At 43.3% G+C, this 21,984-nt stretch overlaps 1 protein-coding gene across 2 annotated transcripts; it reads left to right on the forward strand.

The window, feature by feature from the left end:
* Positions 1-681: 681 nt before the first annotated feature.
* On the forward strand, positions 682-21,751 carry ATMIN (ATM interactor). 2 transcript variants are annotated; one of them, XR_012641579.1, is made up of 5 exons: positions 682-957; positions 7,823-7,948; positions 9,436-9,635; positions 10,625-14,120; positions 16,492-21,751. XR_012641579.1 is itself a non-coding variant. In XM_074968819.1 (4 exons), the coding sequence occupies exons 1-4, from the start codon at positions 718-720 to the stop codon at positions 12,459-12,461; spliced, it is 2,403 nt and encodes an 800-aa protein (XP_074824920.1). In that variant the 5' UTR covers positions 682-717; the 3' UTR covers positions 12,462-21,751. The 2 variants fall into 2 exon arrangements, 1 of the variants encoding a protein (XP_074824920.1); XM_074968819.1 differs by having other exon boundaries at positions 10,625-21,751.
* The last annotated feature ends 233 nt before the right edge of the window (positions 21,752-21,984 follow it).

A 21,984-nucleotide genomic window follows, 5' to 3' on the forward strand; every position in this document is an offset into this window, starting at 1 on the left:
GCAGCTGGGGGTGCCGTACACTGCCCCTGCCCCAAGTGCCAGCTCCTCAGCTTCCAGTGGCCAGGAACCACGGCCAATAGGAGCTTCGGGGGTGGCACCTGTGGATGGGGCACAGCGCCGCAGAGCTGCCTGGCTGCACCTCTGCTTAGGAGCTGCAGGGGGGGACAGGGACATGCCACTGCTTCCTGGAGCTGTCTGAGGTAAGCGCTGCCCCAGCCCTGCACCCCTCACACCCCCGCACTCCTCAATCCCAGCCCGGAGTCCCGTCCTATGCCCCAAACCCCTCATCTCCAGCCCCAACCCAGAGCCCACATCCCTCACCACTACCCCCTGTGCCCCAACACTCTGCCCCCGCCCGGATCCCCCTCCTGCCCTCCGACCCCCTGGGTCCCAGCCTCACCCCAGAGCCCGCACGCCGAGCTGGAGCCCTCACTCACCCCCCCCCCCCCGGTGAGAAGAGAGTGACGGTTATTCGGGAACGAGGCGAACCGGGTCGGCCCCGCGGGAGACGGAAAACTGAAGATTGGACGATGCCGGGCGGAGCGAGAGAGTATCTGTGGGCGGAGCCAGGGCCGAGGGGCGTGACCAGCGCCGAGCCTCGTCGCGCTCCTTATGAATATTCAAATTACAAGATGACTAACGCTGAGCTGCCTCCGTCGCGCACCCGGAAGTTCTGCTGCTGCTAGGCCGGTTTGTTTGTAAGTGGCCGAAAACAACATGGCGGCGCCAGGTGCTGCGGCGACAGAGCGCGCACGGCGCGGAGAGGGGCCGGGGTGGCCCCGGGCTTCGGCCTCTGTCGCGGAGCGCCCTGTGCCCCGGGAGCTCGTGCGGCCGTCGGTGACGGAGCTGTCCCGGGCCGTGCGGACCAACATTCTGTGCACGGTGCCCGGCTGCGGCAAGGTCCTGCCCAACAGCCCGGCCCTGAGCATGCACCTGAGCAAGGCCCACCGGGTCCAGGTACTGACCCTCCCCTGCCCTGGGCCTGGCCCCGCGGGTCCGGATACCGACCCTTCCCTGTCCTGAGCGCGCACCTGGGCATAGCCCAGCGGCTCTGGGTACCGCCCTGCCCCTGCCCTGAGCAAGGCCCACCGGGTCCAGGTACTGACCCGCCTTGGGTCTGGATACAATCCTCCTCTGCCCTGGGCACAGCCCAGCGGGTCCGGATACCGACCCTCCCCTGTCCTGAGCGCGCACCTGGGCATAGCCCAGCCGGTCCCGGTACGGCCCCACTCCTACTCTGAGCGTGCACCTAGGCATGATCCAGTGTGTTCTGGTACTGACCCTCCCCTGTCCTGAGTGTGCACCTGAGCAAGGCCCACCTCCCTTAGCCCCCTGGGTCCAGGTACCAAAACCCTCATATTCCCCACTCCCAGCTCTGAGCAAGGCTCAGCTGTTTCAGGTACTGACCCTCTCCCAGCCTAGCTGGTTTGGGTACCTAACTCCTCATATCCCTTCCCCCACCACCAAGCACCTCAACAACGTACAGTGGATCCAGAGATCAGCACATCCCTGGCTCGCTGGGTCTGGGTACCAAAGCTCCCCCACCCTTATCATGTACCTGAGCAAGGCGCATGAGGCTCATGTACCAAGCCCCTCATATTCTCTACCCCCAGCCCTGAGTGTGCACCTGAGCAAGCCCGACCAGGTCCAGGTACTGACCCCCAGCCCACTGGGTCTGGATATCTAACCCCCCCTGCCCTGAGCATGTTCCTGAGCAAGACCCTCCAGGTCCAGGTGCTGAACCCCATATTTTGCCTCTTCCGGAGCGTGCACCTGAACAAGTCTAACCAGGCCCTCCCCTCCACCCTTTAAAAATCCCCTAACACTGGTCCAAGAAAGGCCCCCGTATTGAACCTCCCTCCCACAAATGCATGTCCCAAACACCTTCCTGGTCTTTAGCATACACCTGAGCAAGGCCATGGAATCAAACTGCCCCATGCCATATCCCCACTCCCCAGCCCAGCACTGTGCATGATGTAAGCAAGTGTAGATCCAGATACCCCTTCCTGCTTGTCCCCGTTGTTCCTCACCCCTTGAGATCTTGGTCCTGAGCATGCACCATGTCCAGCTGTTCAGAGGCACCAACTTTCCACTTTCCCTGGGAGTGCTTGACCCCTGCTCCACTCCAGGCCCTGCCCCCACTCCACCCCTTCCCTCAAGGCCCCACCCCATCTCTTCCCACTCTCGTTCTGCCCCATCCTGAGTATACCCTGTCCCCTCCCCTACTCCCACGCAGTTGCAGCTGATTGCGGCGGGGAGGAGGCACTGATCAGCAGGGTCTGCCAGGGCGCGGGAGGCGCCAGGAGAGAGGAGCTGCACACCCACTATTTTTTTCCCCCATGGGTGCTCCAGCCCTGGAGCACCATGGAGTCGGCACCTATGCTGCTCTTGGTATGCACCTGGGACAATTGCATTCCAAGTACCAAACTCCGTGAGTCTGTTCTTGAGTTAGATCCACTTGGTCCTGATATTAACTGCACCTTTGGTGCCCACAGCCCTGATCATGCACGAAAGTAATACATACCAGGTCTACATGCTGACCCATGCTCCCAACCTGACTCCAAGTGTGTACTTGAGCATTGACTGCCTACCGTTTGTCCAGTACTACATCTGTGTCCCCTGGGTCCTTCTTGCCTTCTGATTTATCTAACATCATCTAGATGGGGAGCTCACATTCCCAGTTTTGAAGCCCTCTGCAAGGGATAGTTAGCATTCTTTAGAAACAGTAAACTGTCCAATTGTTTCTAAAGCCACTGTTGTTCAAAGGGTACTGTAAAGATTTATATAGGTGTTGATGGGCTGTTCTAGATTAGTGTATCATGTTTATTCTATTACAATGAGAAGAATGATGCATTTTCTAGCAACAGCTTTTTTTATTAAAACACCCTTCAGCGTGAAATATATAAACTTGATTAACAGTATATGCGTACTTAGTGTTTGGTTTGTCTCTGTGTAGTATTTGTGTGTGATATCTTTTAATATTCTTCAATTTTTTTTAATATAACAGATACTGTTAAGAGTAGCTTGGGTTTTTTCTTTCTGAAGATCATTCATCCTTTTATTCATTTTTTGTATTGCTGTGGCACTTGGAGACCCTGGCCACATTGTGCTACAGGAATACAAACGTATAGTTCCCCAGGCACCAAAACCTCCTATTTTCTCAGGGAAATAGCTAATTTTTTTTTTATTATTGGTCGAGTTGGCCTATGTGGATCTTGGCTCAAAAGCAGTTAGAAGGAATTGAGTGGCATTAGCTGATGCGTCCTGCGGTTAAGGGACACAAGGGATAGGTAGGGTTTGTGCGCAGTTTCAGCAGACATTCTTCTAAACATTCTGAGCTTGTGCTTTGAGGGGCACGCAGCACTCCTGGATCCATGCGGCCCATCGTTTTGAACCACAGTTACTGCAGTATTTAACTGTTGTGTTCCAGGTTTGCTATCAAGGAAGAAAATACAATGCGTTCTTTCCCCACATAAACTGCTGTAATAGCTCTCAGAACTGTTATCACACTGCCATGTATGCTCATGAGATTGCTTGTACTCAACTTTCCGTTTGGTAATAGTTCAGGCCAGTATTGGAACACTGTGTGGCTCAGACACACAGTGTCTATGGAGATGGGATTTTTGGAGATAAACTTTCATTAGACTTGTATCTGGCCGTGACTGATTGAATGATACTTTAGAGCAGAGATGGGCAAACTATGGCCCGTGGGCCACATGCGGCCCACGGGACCGTCCTGCCCAGCTCTTGAGCTCCTGGCTGGGGAGGCTAGCCCCCAACCCCTCCCCCGCTGTCCCTCTGCCGAAGCCTCACCGCGCCACCAGCGTGGGAGGGGGCTGCACTGCGGGGGCAGGGGAGAGCGGGAAGGGAGGCTCACTGCAGCCTCAGGGGAGCAGGCGGGAGCTGCGGGTGGCGGGAGTGTGGCGAATGTGGGCGGAGGGCTCAGGAGGAGCGCCGGGTGGCTGCGCAGCTGGCTGGAGAGAAGCAGCAGGAAACTGTCGCTTCTCTCCAGCTGTGCGGCTGTCCCTGCTCCTCCTGAGCCCTCCACTCATGTTCACAGGGCTATATTCTGAAAGGGGCTTTAGAGGGGGGTTGGATAGGGGGTGGGGTCCCAGGGGGCCTGTCACGGGGCATGGGTGTGGATAAGGATCAGGGCAGTCAGGGAGCGGGGGGGTTGGATAGGGGGTGGGGTCGCTGGGGGGCGGTTAGGGGTAGGGAGTCCCAGGAGGGGGGCCCTCCATACAGTTTTGGAACCCTGATGTGGCCCTCAGGCCAAAAACCCCTGCTTTAGAGCTACATACAGATAGTCCCAACTACGGAAACGTTTTACAAATATATGTAGAGCTGCCTCTTCCATATTCAGCATTGTTTTACAGCTTACCTCTCTTACTAAACCCTTTTAGCAGTTAAGTCCAGATTGCTAAATAAATGCCTAAAAAAGCAGATAGTCACCTAGTGGAATTATCAAAAGCACCCGAGAGAGTCAGTGATAGCTAGGTGTCTAGGCTTCTGAGAATTCTGCTAAGTGACTATCTGCTTCTTTAGGCACCTATTTTAGGCATATACCAGGGGTTCTCAAACTTCATTGCGCCACAACCCCCTTCTGACAACAAAATTTACTACACGACCCCAGGAGGGGGACTGAAGCCTGAGCACACCTGAGCCCCACTAATCTGGCTGGGGAGATCAAAGCCAAAACCCAAGTCCCACTGTCCTGGGTAGGGGGGCCAAAGACGAATCCCAAGCCCCACTGCCTCGGGCAGGGGGACCAAAGCCCCTCCACCACTGACTGAAGTCCTCATGCTTTGGCCCTGGGCGGTTGGGCTTGGGCCCCAGCAAATCTAATGCCAGTCTTAGTGACCCCATTAAAATGGGGTTGTGACCCACTTTGGGGTCCTGACCCACAGTTTGAGAACCGATGTACTATATCTTTACAAAATAAATAAATAATCTGACCCTTAGTAGCATGGTGGTGGTGGATTGTGGTATAACAAGAGAATGATCTTGGAACTTAGTGGTTTTTAGATTTCTCTGACTGCACTTTATTTTGATACTTTCAGAAGTCAAAGGAAAAGCGGTGAAAGTAAAAACTTTGTCCCAAAATTCCACAAAACATTTAATTGACAAAGTTCAAGAATCCATCAGGTTCTCTTTTGGTGAAATGACATAGTTGACCATCTCATTCATTAGATTCTTTGTACTTAATTGTATGGATTTATAGCATTAGTAAAACTCACTTGCAACAACATGTCTTTTACTAGAAATCAGGTTTGAATGCTTAGAAATATAAGTTACTTAGACAAAGTTGTATAGCATTGATTATGTTCCATTTATTGAAGACACAACTTATCTTCGTTTGACAGCTGTTAATGCTTCATTCACTTTGACAAAAAGGAGCTCGTTAATGTGGCGTCTGTTTTCCTGTTTGTGGGATTTGCCTCATGTTATGCTGCAGGAACTTTCTGGAAAACCATGCCCGTTGGAGCTGCATGAGCGCCCTTCTCACTTAAGATGTTTGAAGCAGAAGTTATAAAAACATTGTGCAGTCCCAAACTACCTCAGTTTGTGCATTTCTGTGGTCAGGTGCAGGGACCTTCTCTCTGTTCCCAGGGTGATTTCTTGAGGTCTTTTTAATCCAAAACTCAATTTCTTGTGTTGCACTGTTGTCAAGGTTCCTCCCCCACTCTGAATTCTAGGGTACAGATGCGGGGACCTGCATGAAAACCTCCTAAGCTTACTTTTACCAGCTTAGGTTAAAACTTCCCCAAGGTACAAATTAATTTTATCCTTTGTCCTTGGAATATCCACTGCCACCACCAAACTCTAACTGGGTTTACTGGGAAACGTAGTTTGGACACGTCTTTCCCCCCCCCCAAAATCCCTCCAACCCTTGCACCCCACTTCCTGGGAAAGGTTTGGTAAAAATCCTCACCAATTTGCATAGGTGACCACAGACCCAAACCCTTGGATCTGAAAACAATGAAAAAGCATTCAGTTTTCTTACAAGAAGACTTTTAATAGAAATAGAAGTAGATAGAAGTAAAGGAATCGCCCCTGTAAAATCAGGATGGTAGATACCTTACAGGGTAATTAGATTCAAAACATAGAGAATCCCTCTAGGCAAAACCTTAAGTTACAAAAAAGACACACAGACAGAAATAGTCATTCTATTCAGCACAATTCTTTTCTCAGCCATTTAAAGAAATCATAATCTAACGCATACCTAGCTAGATTACTTACTAAAAGTTCTAAGTCTCCATTCCTGTTCTATCCCCGGCAAAAGCACCATACCGACAGCCACAGACCCTTTGTTTCTCTCCCTCCTCCCAGCTTTTGAAAGTATCTTGTCTCCTCATTGGTCATTTTGGTCAGGTGCCAGCGAGGTTACCTTTAGCTTCTTAACCCTTTACAGGTGAGAGGATTTTTCCTCTGGCCAGGAGGGATTTTAAAGGGGTTTACCCTTCCCTTTATATTTATGACAACTGTATTTTAATTGGGGTCCGTGTTAAATAGCTTTCACTGTTGTACTGGTAGGTTTTTATTTTGGCCCGAAGGTTCTCTGGCTATTACCAAAATGTCTGTCAGGGCTCTGGGGTCTCAGGTAAAAAGGGTGTATTTAAGCAGTGTGTGATGTGTCCGTCTATATTCTGGAGACAGATGTGGGTACCTGCTATTCTGCCTGGGGTTGTAAACCATTACTTGGATTGCTGCTCTATTGCAGGGCCTTCACACCTTGAGCTTGCATTGATAAGCAGCAGAGGCTCTGTGCCTTCATCAGGGAGGCCTTATGGGTCTGGTCCCTGGATCCAACATCAGATTAGCTGTCTCCCCCTGTGAAAAGAGCCATCAGATCAAGTCAAATTTAATTTCACATTGAAGAAGTTGGTACCAGAGAGAGATCTCCAGGGTTGTAGTGCCTGGAGTTTGGCTCCCCAGCCAGTTCCAGGATCTGGAGGGACAGAAGAGGTGCTATTTTTGTCTTTATGCTTCCCAGCAGCACTGTGTTTTGCTTGGGTACAGCTGAGAATTTTAGCCCAAAATTTCTTCTTCGCTAGTAACCTGCTACTATCCCTAAGTGTCCATGCTCAGGTGGCTGAAATATGTGGAAAGCAGAGTAATGTGGTTGAGACTGAAGGAATCTTCCTTGGTGAGGGAGATGCCTCTTCCAGAGACAACTAAGCAGAATCTGTCCCTATTGGTATTCTGGTTCTGTAGTATATTGCTGTGAACATCTAGTCTGCATACAAGCACACACACAAAGTTTATTAAGTGGCACATGGAACTCTAGTTCTTTAGTTTTACTTGCTTCAGCAACTTTGATGGCAGTGTGATTGTTCCAGGCAAATATAAACTGTAAAGTAGAAATCTTACTGGTTGGAAATGCCAAGCGTAATGCAATTCTGAAAATTAAAACCACATTGTATTGGAACACTGTAAATATTTAGTGAAATGCAGTGTAGAGGCTGGAGCTTTAGATCCATTCATTTTGGACTCTAAAAAGTTAAGAAATAGTTAGATTTTGAAAGTATTTCCTCTATGCTGGGGAGAATTTAATATTTGAAGTAAAATAATAGTATACTGCTCTAGGATCATCAGTTGTGATTCCTGGAGAGTTCTGCTGGTATAGTTACAAAATAGTATCTGAACAGATAAGCAACTCCATTTGAGCTGAGTAATCTACCAATTCACTTAACAAAGAGTTTTTAGCTTGAATGTCAAGACTGGTAAACTAAATGTTGAGCAAAATTTAATCTGTATTCTGAACACTGTATTAATAGTACAGGCCCATTTGCCAACTTTTAATAAAAATGTACTTTTTCAGGATGGAAAAATAAATGCATCAATAAGAAAGGGTTTGAAAACTACACAGAAATTCTACTGCTGTCCTATTGAAGGCTGCCCTAGAGGACCAAACAGACCATTTTCCCAATTTTCACTTGTAAAACAGGTATTTATTTTTTTTCTGGACTACTTTTCTTTGAGTAATAGTATAAGAGGAATTTGGGGACAACATGGGCTAAATCTTCAAGAGTGCATATACCTTCCTGTGTCCAAACACATGTGCCAGACATCCCAATGTGTATACTCAGTTGCAGAGCAAGTGTGTGGAGAAACCCCAGTCTGTGTGCAGATGGCAGTTTGCACATCCACTTTGGAAGACGTGGGCCTTTGTGTCTGTCAGTCACTGGCATGTTCTTTTTAAAAAAAAAAAAACTGATAAGAAATGAATGTTAGAAAAGATCATTCATATAAGATTTTTCTAAAGAGCTGAACTATGGCTAACATTTTTTCTGTAAATGTCCAATTATAACAAAAAGAAGTCCAAGCGCAATAAGCTGGATTTAAATTATTAGCCATCTTAAATGGATAAGAAATAAGGTTAACTCCTGTACTTTCATCTCAGGAGTTGATGTCTTTACACAGTTGACTTTCTGTTGCATGTTCATCAGGATTATCTCTTGCTAAGAAAATGTCACTTATGCATTCTTTATGAAAAGTATTAAATTCTATTGAAAACCCAACTGCCAACATTTGTGACTCATCTTCAGTGTCAGTCAGCTGCATGATCCAGCATGGCAGTGATGTGGTCTAGTGGCTAGAGCAGTGGGCCATAAATAAAGGGTTCTATTTACTTGTTCTGGGAACTTTGGACAACTCACTTAGCCTCTCTTCTTTGTTCCAGTTCTTTATTGAAAGAGAGAGCGTGCCTCTCTCAGGATGGGTATTTTGATGATTTAACTAATGTTAATAAACAGCAAGATCCTTGAATGAGGGGCACTGTGGGCTTGATCCTGTGCCCACTGAAGTCAATAGCAAACCTCCCATTGGTGTCAATAGTACAGGAGGCCCAGTAAGTGTTAAGTGGCAGTAGTTAATCTATAGCTAAAAGCTGTGGGGAATTGATGACATAAAATTAATGACCAGGTGTATGAGATTGCCAACAAGTTCATTCTCTGGTATTGTATGAAGACTTACTCCCAAGTAAAACACTGAAAATCAATTTGCAGATCAAATGACGGTGTAAAATCATAGTTATTTGTACAAAAATACTTTAAATAATGAAATTAAATAATGAAAACTAATTTAAGCAACTTTTCATTGTTTACTTTTTGCCCTCATCTCAACTTGGACAGTGAAACTAGACTTCTCTTCATTCTGTAGTTCTCATGCCTCTAGAATAGTATTGTATAGTTTGTGCCTTGAGCAGTGCAAGAAAATGTTTAAATCTTTTTTTCAGTGAAAAGCCTAAATATTTCTATTGAATTCTTAAAACTGTTTCTGATTAAGGATAGTTTTCTTACTCTTCTCCAAGACTAGCGTATCTCCTAAATTGTTTTTGCATATGCTAACACTGTATCTGTCTTGTAAAGAAATGACCTCTTAACCAATTATTTTTGTATTGCTAACCTGTCTAACTTTCACTGTGAATTTTAGCACTTTATGAAAATGCATGCTGAAAAGAAGCACAAATGTGATAAATGCAGCAACTCGTATGGCACGGAATGGGACTTGAAACGACATATAGAAGACTGTGGCAAGACTTTCCAGTGTACTTGTGGGTGCCCTTATGCCAGCAGAACAGCATTACTGTCTCATGTTTACAGAACTGGCCATGAGATCCCTGCAGAGCACAGGTAACAGTGAAGCTATTGTTGATTAAGTGGTTTAATTTATTGTATATTAAGTATTATGGCATCTTCCTACACATGCCTCATAATTAACTCCTTTCAGTTGATGGGACGTGGGCCTATCTCCTACCTATATGCAGTTAACTCCCACTAACACTAATGCAGTTTGCAGCTTCTTCCTTCCATTGCTTACAGCAGTTCTAGATCCATTGATGGCAATGGGAATTGAGTGTCCAGTACTATGTAAGATCAAGCTTCTAGTGTCTAGCACAAGAAGTGCTACCAGCTGTGGTCCTCTTATTGCTGGTGACATTTATTGCATTTGTTGTTAGAACTACGAGTGATTCTCGTTGGAACTGTGCATCCTGCGGTCCTATGAAAGTAGAAGGGGAATGTTCTTGGACGGGGAATGTGCACACCCAGTGTAGTTCTGTAGCCTGAAGTAGGCAACGTTCATTAAATATTTTTACTCTTAACGCTTATACAGCACCATATGTGTCAGTTGCTTTCATTAGTAAGACAATAAGATAAGTATCAAAAATTGCCATCTATAAAACGTGTATAAATCTTCCTAGTAGTGTGCATGCATGAAGCAATCTATTTACTGAATCCTACTGTATCTTGTCTTGCAGAGGGAGATGCTGCAAGATTATAATACTTGTGCATTCTTGTATGCAAGGGATAGAAAACCTAGGTTCCAATTTTCTATAAGACTGTAACTACCTACTTTGGAAAAGTCTTAACATTTTCTTAAACACCACAACCCAAAATGCTGAGAGGTTACTCTTCTAGCATTTTCTTCATTCTCTTCCTTATTAAAGTGAAAAAAGGTCACGGTCAGGATTGGTTTTTCTGCCAATGCAGACCTACGGAAGGATTTAACTTATACCTCCATTCCCACAAGGTCTAGTGCCATGATTGAAAGAGTTGGGAGGGAAGATTTTGTTGTTGGTCTCTAAACTGTGAGATAAATTCTGAATGTATCATGTTTACAGGGATCCACCTAGTAAGAAAAGGAAAATGTGCACTGTGGTTTCCAATCAGCACTTGGCAGAGAAAGCGAGTGAAGCATTCATCAATGCACGCATCAGTAGTACTTGCACTCAGGAATTGGAATCATCTGAGATGAAGCTAATGGCCTCCTTTGAAGGCTCCTGCAGTTCTAATATCAGTAAGCAAACGCTCTCACAGCCAAAGTGTACACCGAAAATGCTTTTGCCAAAGCCCAAAGTAGCTTTGGTTAAACTTCCAGTAATGCAGTTGGCTCACTTGCCTATTTTTGTATCAGCAACAGATTCCTCTGTCAAACCTGTTGTGGTGGCTGTTGATAATCAAGGCTCTGTTATGAGTACTGTTCACTTATTACCTCAGTCTATAGGAATTCTGATACCAGCATTAGAGGCTGAAGCACTTGTATTTAAAAACACTGTGCCTATTTCAAAAACGGCAAATTCTGGTGACGTTGAACCGATTAGCAACAGTGTCCAAGTCAATTTGAGTAAGGTAACATCAAATAATACAGTACAAGAGCTGGGGAGCATTTGTCACAAGAATAAAATCTCTTCAATAAATGTACAAACTGACTTATCTTACATTTCACAGAACTTTGTGCCATCTGCAGCCTGGACTCCTGATTCTTCTGTATCCTCTTGCTCTCAGACAGACCTGACATTCAGTTCACAGGTTTCGCTACCGGTTAGCGTTCAGACTCAGACACTGTTGCCCAGTTCTAAACTGACTTCATCCATAGCTGCCCAGACTGATGCTTTTGCTCAGGCTTGTTTCCAGTCATCTGGTGTTTCTAGAGAGACCCAAACCAATAGAACACAGAACTCTACTGAAGGGAGAGTACAAATGGACCAGGCTGTAATGTGCAATGACATTTTTGACAGTGTTCATTCGGTTTACAATGTTTCAACCCAGATTGGGCTTCCAGAAAACAATTTAATGGCTGCAAACATGGATCAAGGATTGCTGCAAAGAAGTAACTGCAAGACCCTGAGTCAGGATACAATAAAAACTGAATCCATTATCAACTTCAATACACAGACTACTATACTCCCACAGCAAAATATGATGGATAATCAAACCCAGACAATGGACTTACTAAATGATCTGGAAAACATCTTTTCAGGTAACATGCCTGGCCAGACATTGGATAATCGTGGTCTTTTGTCTGACGCTAGCTCTGGTGCTGATACACATCTGCCATCTGGCCCTACACAGAGCACGGGAATAGACTTTGACATTGAAGAGTTCTTTTCAGCTTCCAATATTCAAACCCAAACTGAGGAGAGTGAACTTGGTAACCTGAACTCTGAGCCGGTCTTGGAATCTCTGGACATTGAAACACAGACTGACTTATTTTTTTCGGACAGTGCCACTCAATCCTATAGCTGCAGAGGAAATTCTAACTTTTTAGGTTTGGAAATGTTTGATACCCAGACACAGACAGACTTAAATTCCTTCTTAGACAGTAGCACCCATTTGCCTTTGGGAAGTATTTTGAAGCAGTCCAGCTTCTCCATGAGCACTGACTCATCTGATACTGAAACCCAGACAGAAATACCCTCTGCTGCTAAACATATAGCTAGTCAAAATATAGAAAATAAAGTCCAGCTGAATAGTGCTGAAACACAGACTATGGATAGCTGCTTTGAGACCCTTGGAAGCCTATTCCTTACCAGCAATGAGACACAGACAGCTATGGATGACTTTCTTCTGGCTGACTTGGCCTGGAATACAATGGAGTCACAGTTCAGTTCAGTAGAAACACAGACCTGTGCAGAATTGTGTTCCTTGGTTTGTCAGAAGTTTGGAACAAGCCACTGAGTGCTACTTAATAAAATTGTTTTCCTTGTGGTTTGAAACTAAATTATTGGGGTGGGGAGCGGGAGAAGGGACTGACCAAGTTATCTACGTTGAATGTAGTTGCCCACATGCAGTTGGTCTAAAAAAACCTTTTCATGCATAAGGTACTTCAGCTGTTGTATATGTAACTTAAACATAGAATATGTGTACATGCTTGTAACCTGTTAATGTAAGTTTGAACTTTAAAGTGAATGTTCTCGTGGTGCCTACCATTGTTGATCTGTGTTACAAAGCTATATCAACATGTCCATTGAACCTCAGTTCAGGCTTTTATATTTGTCTATACCTATATACTTCTGGCTCAGACCTAGGCCTACTTTTGCATCAAGACAGTAAGCCTATCTAATTCTGACACATCTCGCTCACCAAAAAAGCCCTTATTGGCATAAGCTGCTTTTTGTTTTTTAAAGTCTTAAATTTGACAAGATTATAATATGGCAAGGTTTACCAGTCCTATACGAAAATAGATGTTGAGGAATGTATTAGTAGATGTAGTTTCCAAGCAGTTGTCCCAAAAACGAACCTGTAACACAAATTTGCTGATTATTGCGTATATAATTTAAAGTGCAACTAATGTGGGTAGCGACACTTGTTTTTACTTCTCTCTGAATTGGTATAATCAGCGCTGATGTTAAGGGGGTATAAAAAGAACTTTTGAGATACTTAACTCTTAAAGTTATCATGCAGTAATTTCACTGCACATACTGTAATAAAACAGACACCATACAGGTCTAAAGTATTTTTGGACTTTTCAAGGAGGGATTTGTGTTCCTAAACTATGATTTTTTTTTTTTTTTTTTTTTTTCAAGAAACTCTGGTTCTGATGAAAAAAAAATCAAGGACATTCTAAATATTAGAATGTCTGTCTGAGTGAAAGATCAGAAGAAATCATCAGGTTACATTGCAATTCACCTACCAATAGCACAGTATTTGCTGATTTGAGGAACAGTATATTGGTTATACTATAACTACCAACCTTACCAAAGACCTTAGGAAACCTGTAATGACTGAATTCTCTGATATCCTGTTGATTAAATTACTACTCTTAAATCTTACTCTTCTAGAACAAGACTAGGTAGAACTCTGAAAGTTCAGAGTGTTTGAGGCTGCTGACTTCCCTGTATAGCAGCAGGTACTTTGTTCCTCTGCACAGTGGGCTCTGCAGTCCCTCATGCCCCTGGCTTCACTGTAAAGCATTCCCCTTCAGCGGTTACCTGTTAAAAGCTGATGATGCTCAAAAAAGTATGGAGATTTTCTTCATCTACTGTCGTCTCCTATCTGGTCAGTTACAACAGTCATCTATTTCAATGGAGAGGCAGTTATTCTGATGTGAATTTCTGCTCTGTGAGCCAGTCTTCAGCCTTGCATCACTTTTTTCCCCATCTTTTAGTATTTCTGAGGTTACTAACTTCTGTATTTTCTTGTAACTTTATTTCAGGAGCATCCAGTTCTGCCTTGAAGGTCAGTCTGGAAGGCTGGTTGCAGCTGTGCCTTGCCTTAGAGCACCTGTGTGTGCCATCCAGAAATCTTTGGAACCGATTCCATGCTCCCCTGTCTCCAGTTTATGGAAAAGGCACAGCTCTGAAGATCAGCGTGTAAAAGGCACAATCCTCTGTGTTGGTAGGAGACTCAAAGTGCAACTGGTTTGTTGCAGCCTGAGTGGTGGTGGCAATTGCAGATGGAATTTGAGGTTCCATTGGTGTTTGGAGCACTGCAGTGGGGTCAGAATGCCTCAACACACTAGCAAGATCTGTCGTCTTAGTGTGTTGTCAGAGCTTGGCACGCTAAAGGAATTTGTAATGTTGTGGCCTAGACTGCCTTACCATTTCATCGGAGTATGGTGAACTTGCAGGGCACTGACAGCACTGTTGATCTATCAGGGCTTGCTGCGCCATTGGAGCTTGATGCACTAGCAGGTAATCTTGGGTCACATCAGAGCTGGGTGCTACAGTGATACTCTCCCAACACAGGCACATCTTGTTCCTACTCGTTCCTGTTCCTACTTCCAGTATGCTGGGTCAGTGCTATTTGGTGGCGGCTCAAAACAGAGGCTTGGTGTATTTCTGGTTAGCATGCCAGTCGGTATCTTTGAGGGGACTTGGAGCATTGGCCTGTTTGTGTACAAACATACCAGGCATCGACGCTATGGAGTAACTTACATGATGCACAGGTGCATTGCCCAGCTGTTCCCCTGCTGCACTAGGCAGATGTTCACCCACAGCACTAGTGCCGAGGAAGTGAGTTTGAGGTGCTGATGGTTTGGTTTGTACACCGTAGAGCCTTCTTTACGGGGGAGTTCTTCATGGTGGTGGCTTGAATTGCTTTGCCTCAGAGCATTTCAGACCGCCTTTACCCAACCCCAACTTCTGCATGATCGCTTGTTGTAGTAGACCCAAACGTTGTTGTGACGGGGATAGCTTAGTATGATGTGCAGTGGATGTATTGCATACCTGAGCTCCCAGGCACACCAATTCTATGCCTCTGCAGCCCACTCTTCAGGCCAGTGTTTCATAGCTGCATTTGGGGGTGCTGCTGTAGTGTGTCAATCAGTAAGACATTGTCTGTACCTATCTTGGAGCATTGGACAGATGAGGAAGTCAGATACATAGACATCAGTGTATCATGGGGCCACTCCCAGGCACAAGATCAACTTGTTGGAGAGGTTTGCCCATCTGTGTCTGCCTTTGAGAAGATAAGGTTTGGGCTTTGCACTAAAGCACCCAGCTTGAGCTGTCCAGTGGCCTTGAGTCCTGCAGCCTTCATAAACTGAGAGGAAGCGTGAGACATGGTGTTCTAACTGGGAGTATTTGCCAGTAGGTGGCAGATACCAGTTAAGACCATAGTGAAACTTGAATTTTGATTTTTGCAATAGTATTCTGGTACTTGTCTTGTGGTACATCCAATCACATGATTTCAGTGGGCCTGAAGTCCAAGGAGGAACAAAATACATAATTCATATCGACAAATGATGAAGACTGAGCCTGTCTCCCTTAACTGTGGTCACCAGACCTTCATTCAAATTCCATTAAGTCAAAGTATGCAGCTTCCTGTGCTGTCCAATTGGTACTTGCCTTTAGGTAGCCACATTCTCTACTTGTAGATGTCTTTGGGATGCATGTTGGCTACATGAGCTCATTGCAGTCTCTGGTCTCTTCTTTGGTTGCCTTGGGGCATGTTTACTAATCTAGGGTCATTACTGAACTCTAGAGTTTTGGCTTCTCTTTCAAACTTTTGTATCTTCTCCTCAATGTTGTGTGTTGCCTCTCACTAAGCTGATGTATGTCCAGTTACTTTATTGACTAGAGGAGTAACCCTTTTGGCTGCAGCAGAAAGGAAGAGGCTGGATTAAGCACTCAGCATATCCCTGCAAGTATATCCTTAGTTGGTCATTTTAAAGGTCATGCGCAGATCCCAGAGCAACTCCTTAGCACATTTTGTTCACTGGTGGTAATAAGGACCCAAGATCCTGCTTTCAGTTTTGCAAAGGAACACTTGCTTACCCACAGGAAGAGGGGAGGTATTGGGCATATGTTTGACGCTAATCAGTCACTCATCTGTGTAGAAGTTTTTGTTTCTGGAGTCCTGATGGAAGTGATCTATAGCCCGTCCTTTCTGGGCACAGCTCCCAGCCCAAAACTGAGAATGTTTCCCTCTTTACTATGTAGGACTTAACCAATATGCTAGATGAAGGTGACTGTTCTGTTGCAGGTTATTACTTTGTCAAATCAGTCTTTTCTTGGGAAGGCTTTTGACTTTTCCTGCTTTCTTAAATGTGCTATTGTCAAGCCAACAGACTCAGCTGGTGGGCATCTCTGCCCCTACTTGAAATTGTGTAATGCAAACAACAGATCTTTCTACATACCTGCCTTGTAATGTGCATGCCCTATGCTGCCTGTCACCTGTTTAATATCTCCCTGACGTTCTCAGATGTGGGAGTGTCCTGGAATTTTCCACAATCCTGAGTGTACTAAACTGCCTTTTGCTATTCTAGTTCTCCATGATTTGGTGAGTCTGCTGCTTTGTGGAAACTCCCTTCAAGTTTCTTTCCTCTAGAAGCAGGAGCCCAGTCAGCGTGGTATACCGAGAGAAGAGAAAATTACTTACTTGTAATTCTGGTTCTCTGAAGATATTGTATGACTGGATTCCTTCTCACCCATCCAATTCCTGTGAGAGACAGATGAAGTATGGCTGGATTCATCCATCCTATCTTTTACTATGTGTAGCAATGTTTATGCTTTGGTTTTAAGAGTTATTTCCCACTGGCTTACTGTAGAACTAGCGAATGCATTTCTTAGTGCATAGACGGCTGTGGCCATCCAACTGATGCATTGATTATACTGACATCTCAAAGTGAAAGTTAGATACATAAGTTCTCATAGGTAATTGCTTCAACCTCTTGCTCAAAAAAACTAGCAACTGGAGAACAAGCAGGCTGTACAGAGGTGGAACGTACCACCTGCAGTGGAAGAGATGATGATATGGGGACTCAGCAGCCCTGCACAACTTGACATTTTGGAAGTTTAGGCTTTGTTCCAGAAGCCCAAAACTCAAGAGTGGGGATCAATTTCTGTGACATATTCAGTGTGTGGAATTACAGCAGGTAAGTTTCCCACTACTAGCCCCCCAAGTACTACTAGCCACCTCACAGGCTCGTGATGCCGAGCTGCAGGTTATCCTTTCTTTGGTTTAAGCCTAAACCTTTTTACAAAGGGGTGAATTGTGCATGCACTGTTACCAGTGACTATGGCCTAAAGGAAACGAGCAGCATTTTTCAATAGAAATTAGTTTAGACTGCTGGTTCCCATGAACAGTTGTCTTATTTCAGTTCTCTAAAATATGCAGTTACAGAGCACAGTAATACGACAGGGCTTCGATGCTGAATTTGGCCCCATTTCTCCCAGCCCCATAGGATTAACATTTGGCTATTACCTTAAATGTGTATGGTATTATCACAATTTGAATTTGTTAAATAAAATCCAGTGGCATGAAAACAATTTAACAGTAAATATACCTTGTTTTGATGAATGTGGGTCACTTTAGTCCTAGAGTTACCTACAGTCAAAACAAATGTGATGTGTTCATTCTGATTGTAGAAAATTATTTACATTGGAAATTATGAAAATGGGGCTGTGGAAAATTCCTTACACGAAAGGAATGGATTCCACATCATTAAGATATCCCTAGTTCTGGATTTATTAATTAACACTTGTAATAGACGAGAGAGGTCACGACCAAATTTGGCCCTGTTGTGCTAGGCACTGAACAAATACATTAAAACTTGATTTGAAATCTTCAATTAATATTTTTCTCTTCCAAACTAATTTTTTTCTTTTTTCAATTTCAGTTTTTCTTGCATTGCCCTTCCAAAATGATTTGCACTACCTTAAGTGTGTCAGTCAGCAAAACTGATTTTATGCAGGATTCTTTCTCAGTATTGTTAACAGTGACTTAGATGTTTCACTACCCTTTTGTTGGCTGTAATGGGCTGGCTGGTGAATAAAGGGAGACTTTGTTTTTGGTACCCAAAATAGCCGATGGTTTCCCCATAGCCTCTCCACACAGACTTTTTTCCAAATAGTCATACTTGCACATCCTGCTTAATCCCAATTTCTCACCCTTGCAACTATTGGATCTCACAATTCTTGTATTAGACCACTCTGAACTCCACTCAAATGGGCTGTGATTGGTCACCTAATCATGCATCCCATGACCTGTTTGTTTGTGGAAAAAACTTGAATGTAGGATTTGCCACTATGAATCAGCCAACTGGTTAATCAAATCCAGTATTCTACTGCTGGCAATGCTTATTACCTGATCTTTCAAAGAAAAATGAAAAACCCTAAAATGCTCTAGGGCCTGATCCAAAGCCATTGGAATAGATAGTATCTCTGTTGCTCTCAGTGGGCTTTTGGATCAGACCTTTAGAAAACCATATAATACTTTTCTCTCGGCCAGAGATGAATTCTTCCCTGGTCTGTCACAATCATTTTATTGTGCCCTGAAGCATGAGTTAAGATGAAGGTGCTCTACTTTCCTTGGCTGGCTGTAAATAAAGTTGAATGTTATCTTGTCTGTCTAAAGCATCCAGTTTTTCAAAGGGTGGTAAAAGCAATCCAGAGACAAGTCTATATTGTCTCTTGGATACATCCACATAACGCTCATGGCATGCAGATTCCCTGAGAGAAACACCAGGGACAAAACATTTAAATGGAGGAGTAATGCAATTGTGGACACTTCTAACTTATGTACATTAGAGATTTGGATGCTTTTATTGTAAATAGGGTATTTTGCATCTACCTGGGCAGAGAAGTGTCATACTGGTAACGTGCATGTACATAGCTATTTGGACATGAACATATGCATATATCAACTTCAAAACAAAAAAACTGGCTTTAGCTTCTGAAAGAATACTGACACTTGTATGCAAATTAAACATATTGCACTTTCATTCATTAACACAAAGGAGACATAAACAAAAGTGCACTTTTCAGGGCGCAGCCCCTTTCTTATATTCTTCAAAATATAAGCAAAAAGACAGCTGAAAAACTAGATATGTCAAACTTAACAATGAGTTGCCTTGCATTTTTATTGGTGTCACTATATATTGGTAAAAGTTTACGTTAAGCCCTGATAACAGAGAGGAGGCATGTTTGTTTATAGTGTGGAGATATGCAGGCACCCATTCATGTGTATACACTTGTAAATACTTATTTGAGCTATTTGATAGCATGAAAAAACACTTTGTTTAAATTGCAGGGAAGTTTTTGTTTCCTCAGCCTGACAGAAATTGGCAGTCTAGGATAATAAATTGAATTCTCTTAAATATACATGTACACTTTTATGTACGCAAAGTAGCTGGTGTGTAGAAACTCTTCTCTTCGACGTTATCTGAAATCCTAAAGCAGCATAAAGCATTTATATTCAGTTAAGAGTTAAAACAACTTAAAGAAACTAAGACTGTAAAACTGGTCATGCTGAACTTGTTCAAGCTATAAACCATTCCAGATCCACATCTGTTTTTTCCCAATTTACTTTTTTATAAATTTCCCTTGAAAATGTTACCTCCAAGTACACACATGCCATGCCTTTTTTAAAAGTCTAAATTCTGCTGTTACTCATGTGTACATATAAATTACCTTTCAGAGTAGCAGCTGTGTTAGTCTGTATCCGCAAAAAGAAAAGGAGTACTTGTGGCACCTTAGAGACTAGCAAATTTATTTGAGCATAAGGTAATAGAGCATGTTTCTAACTTAACAAAATGACTGTGTTCTGCTATTTTAGGTCCTGGTCCTGCCAGGTACATTTTGGTACATTTTTAACGTTAAGCATGTGAATAATGTAATTTATTTCAGTGGTACTGTTCACATTCTTAACTTTTAAGTGCATATGTGTTGGAAAGGTTGAGGTTTTAAATTAAAGGGTTATCTAATATAAAATCATGGGTGTAGAATGTACTTGAATAAAGCATGGGTGTGCATAATATGAGTATGCTTTGTTCGGTCAATGTAAATCATTCTTCATTTGCTAAAGGAATATCTGGTGCTGAAATTACAACACTGAGGTCAACCAAATTATGTTTAAATGATCTTTTATCATGAAAGTTGCGCAGAGTAATTCTCCAGTTTCCTTTGCTTTAATCTAATTTGGGGGTGCTCTTTGTCATTTTGACAACACAATCTGCATGTGAAGATTTCCGTTGTTCCAAATAAACATACTCCAAAATGTCAGTTTTGAGGTGGGCCTTTGCAGTTTTCACTTTGATTTGTTTAAATATGCTGCTGTGCTTGTGTTTCAACAAACCTACTGCAAACAGGCTTTCATTCCTAATGCTCTCTGTAAACCTAGGTGGTAAATATCCAGGGGTAGGGGGTATGTTAGTGACCATGCATGGAGCAAATTTGCAGGAATTTCAGTGGTTCTCAAAATCTCTGAAGCTTTTTTTAAACTAGTTGATGTGAATTAAAGTCTACATTCTTGAACGGCAAACAAGTCAGTGGAAGGATTTGCCAGCCTACAGCTAGAGTGAGTACTATTATTAAAATTCCTTTGCTATGCAATTAGTAGACTCAAAGGGCCAGATTGTTCAACTCTGTATTGACCTGCATTCAGGTTGATGTAAAGTTTGTCTGTTTGGTATGTGCATCACTCTTCCAGTTCACCAAAAACTAGAGTAGTGGACATCCCCAAATGAGTTTTCTACTACTTAAAAATATCAGCAATCTGCTGAGCAGTTTCTGATTTATACAGTCCCATAAATCATCCTTTATACTGCCTTTAGGTGGAAAACATTAGATAACTTCAGAAGCTGCTGATGCAATACATCAAGTGGATTAGTAAGTTTCAAACCGTGGCCTCCATTTTGGAATGTGCAGTTTTGCCAATGCATGTTTCGAGCACTCGGTTGCAGAGCAGACCGTACTCTACATATATTTGCAAGAGCACATATGGAAGGGGTGGGCTATGACCAATGTTTTCAACAGGCCTTATTTTCATTTTTAACCACTTATTAGAATTTAGCCACTGATTATGTTTCACTTACATTTAAAATTATTTGGAATGGATCAGCACAAAACTCCATGGATGGGTCTGTTCCAAAGCGTATTGAAGTAGCTAGATTTGTCAACCACATTTGAAATATCATCAGAAGAGTCTGTTTCATCCCCTCACTGTATGAAGTTTGAGCTTCTAGTCGGGTGACCAGATAGCAAGTGTGAAAAATCAGGATGCAGGGTGGGGGTCGGCATTTATAGAAGAAAAAGCCCCAACTATCAGGACTGTCCTTATAAAATCAGGACATGTGGTCACCCTAGCTTCTAGTGGACAAACTTCTGTTTCATAAGGATGGTCCTATTTGGCTTTTGCCATTTTAGCCAATTAAATTGTAATAAACAGCCAGAAGCAGGTGGGTTTTTTGTTTTATATAAAATTTACAAGTGGCAATCCCAAAGAAGAAATGTCTTAATAGTTGTGAAACTGTTTAGTATAATGCGTGCAAAAAAAACCTGTGCCAAAAGTTTTTTTTTGCATTTGTCTCATGTTACCTTCTAAAGTTGTACTGTTACATACATAAAGCTACAAGTAAGTTATTCGTAAGTGTTACAATGCTTTTCACCAATGAAGAATTTCAGTAATCTTGTAAATGATGCATAGTACGTTGGAGTAAAGTTAATTTCAGTCTGATTTTTGTCTTGTATTTATTGTATGACTCTGCCTAAATTGGCAATGGAAAGTACATGCTGTTTGGGAAAGCAGTAGAGTATCACTTATAAGAGCTATAAAAGAAATGAAAAATGGTGGCTGTTTTTGAAAGAAGACAGTTCTACATGGTATTCCACATCCTTCAGCCTCTGGTGAAGAAGAAACCGTTATGATATTCTACATACAAATTGAGCTGTGTTGGAATAATTGGATGCTGGTTTGGACCACAAGTTCTTTCTCTCACATGCCCAATGCAGGTTTTCCACCAACTTAGTACTTTTTCGGT

Source organism: Natator depressus, chromosome 12 (assembly GCF_965152275.1).
Source record: "Natator depressus isolate rNatDep1 chromosome 12, rNatDep2.hap1, whole genome shotgun sequence".
In the NCBI taxonomy this organism is placed as follows: Eukaryota; Metazoa; Chordata; order Testudines; family Cheloniidae; genus Natator; species Natator depressus.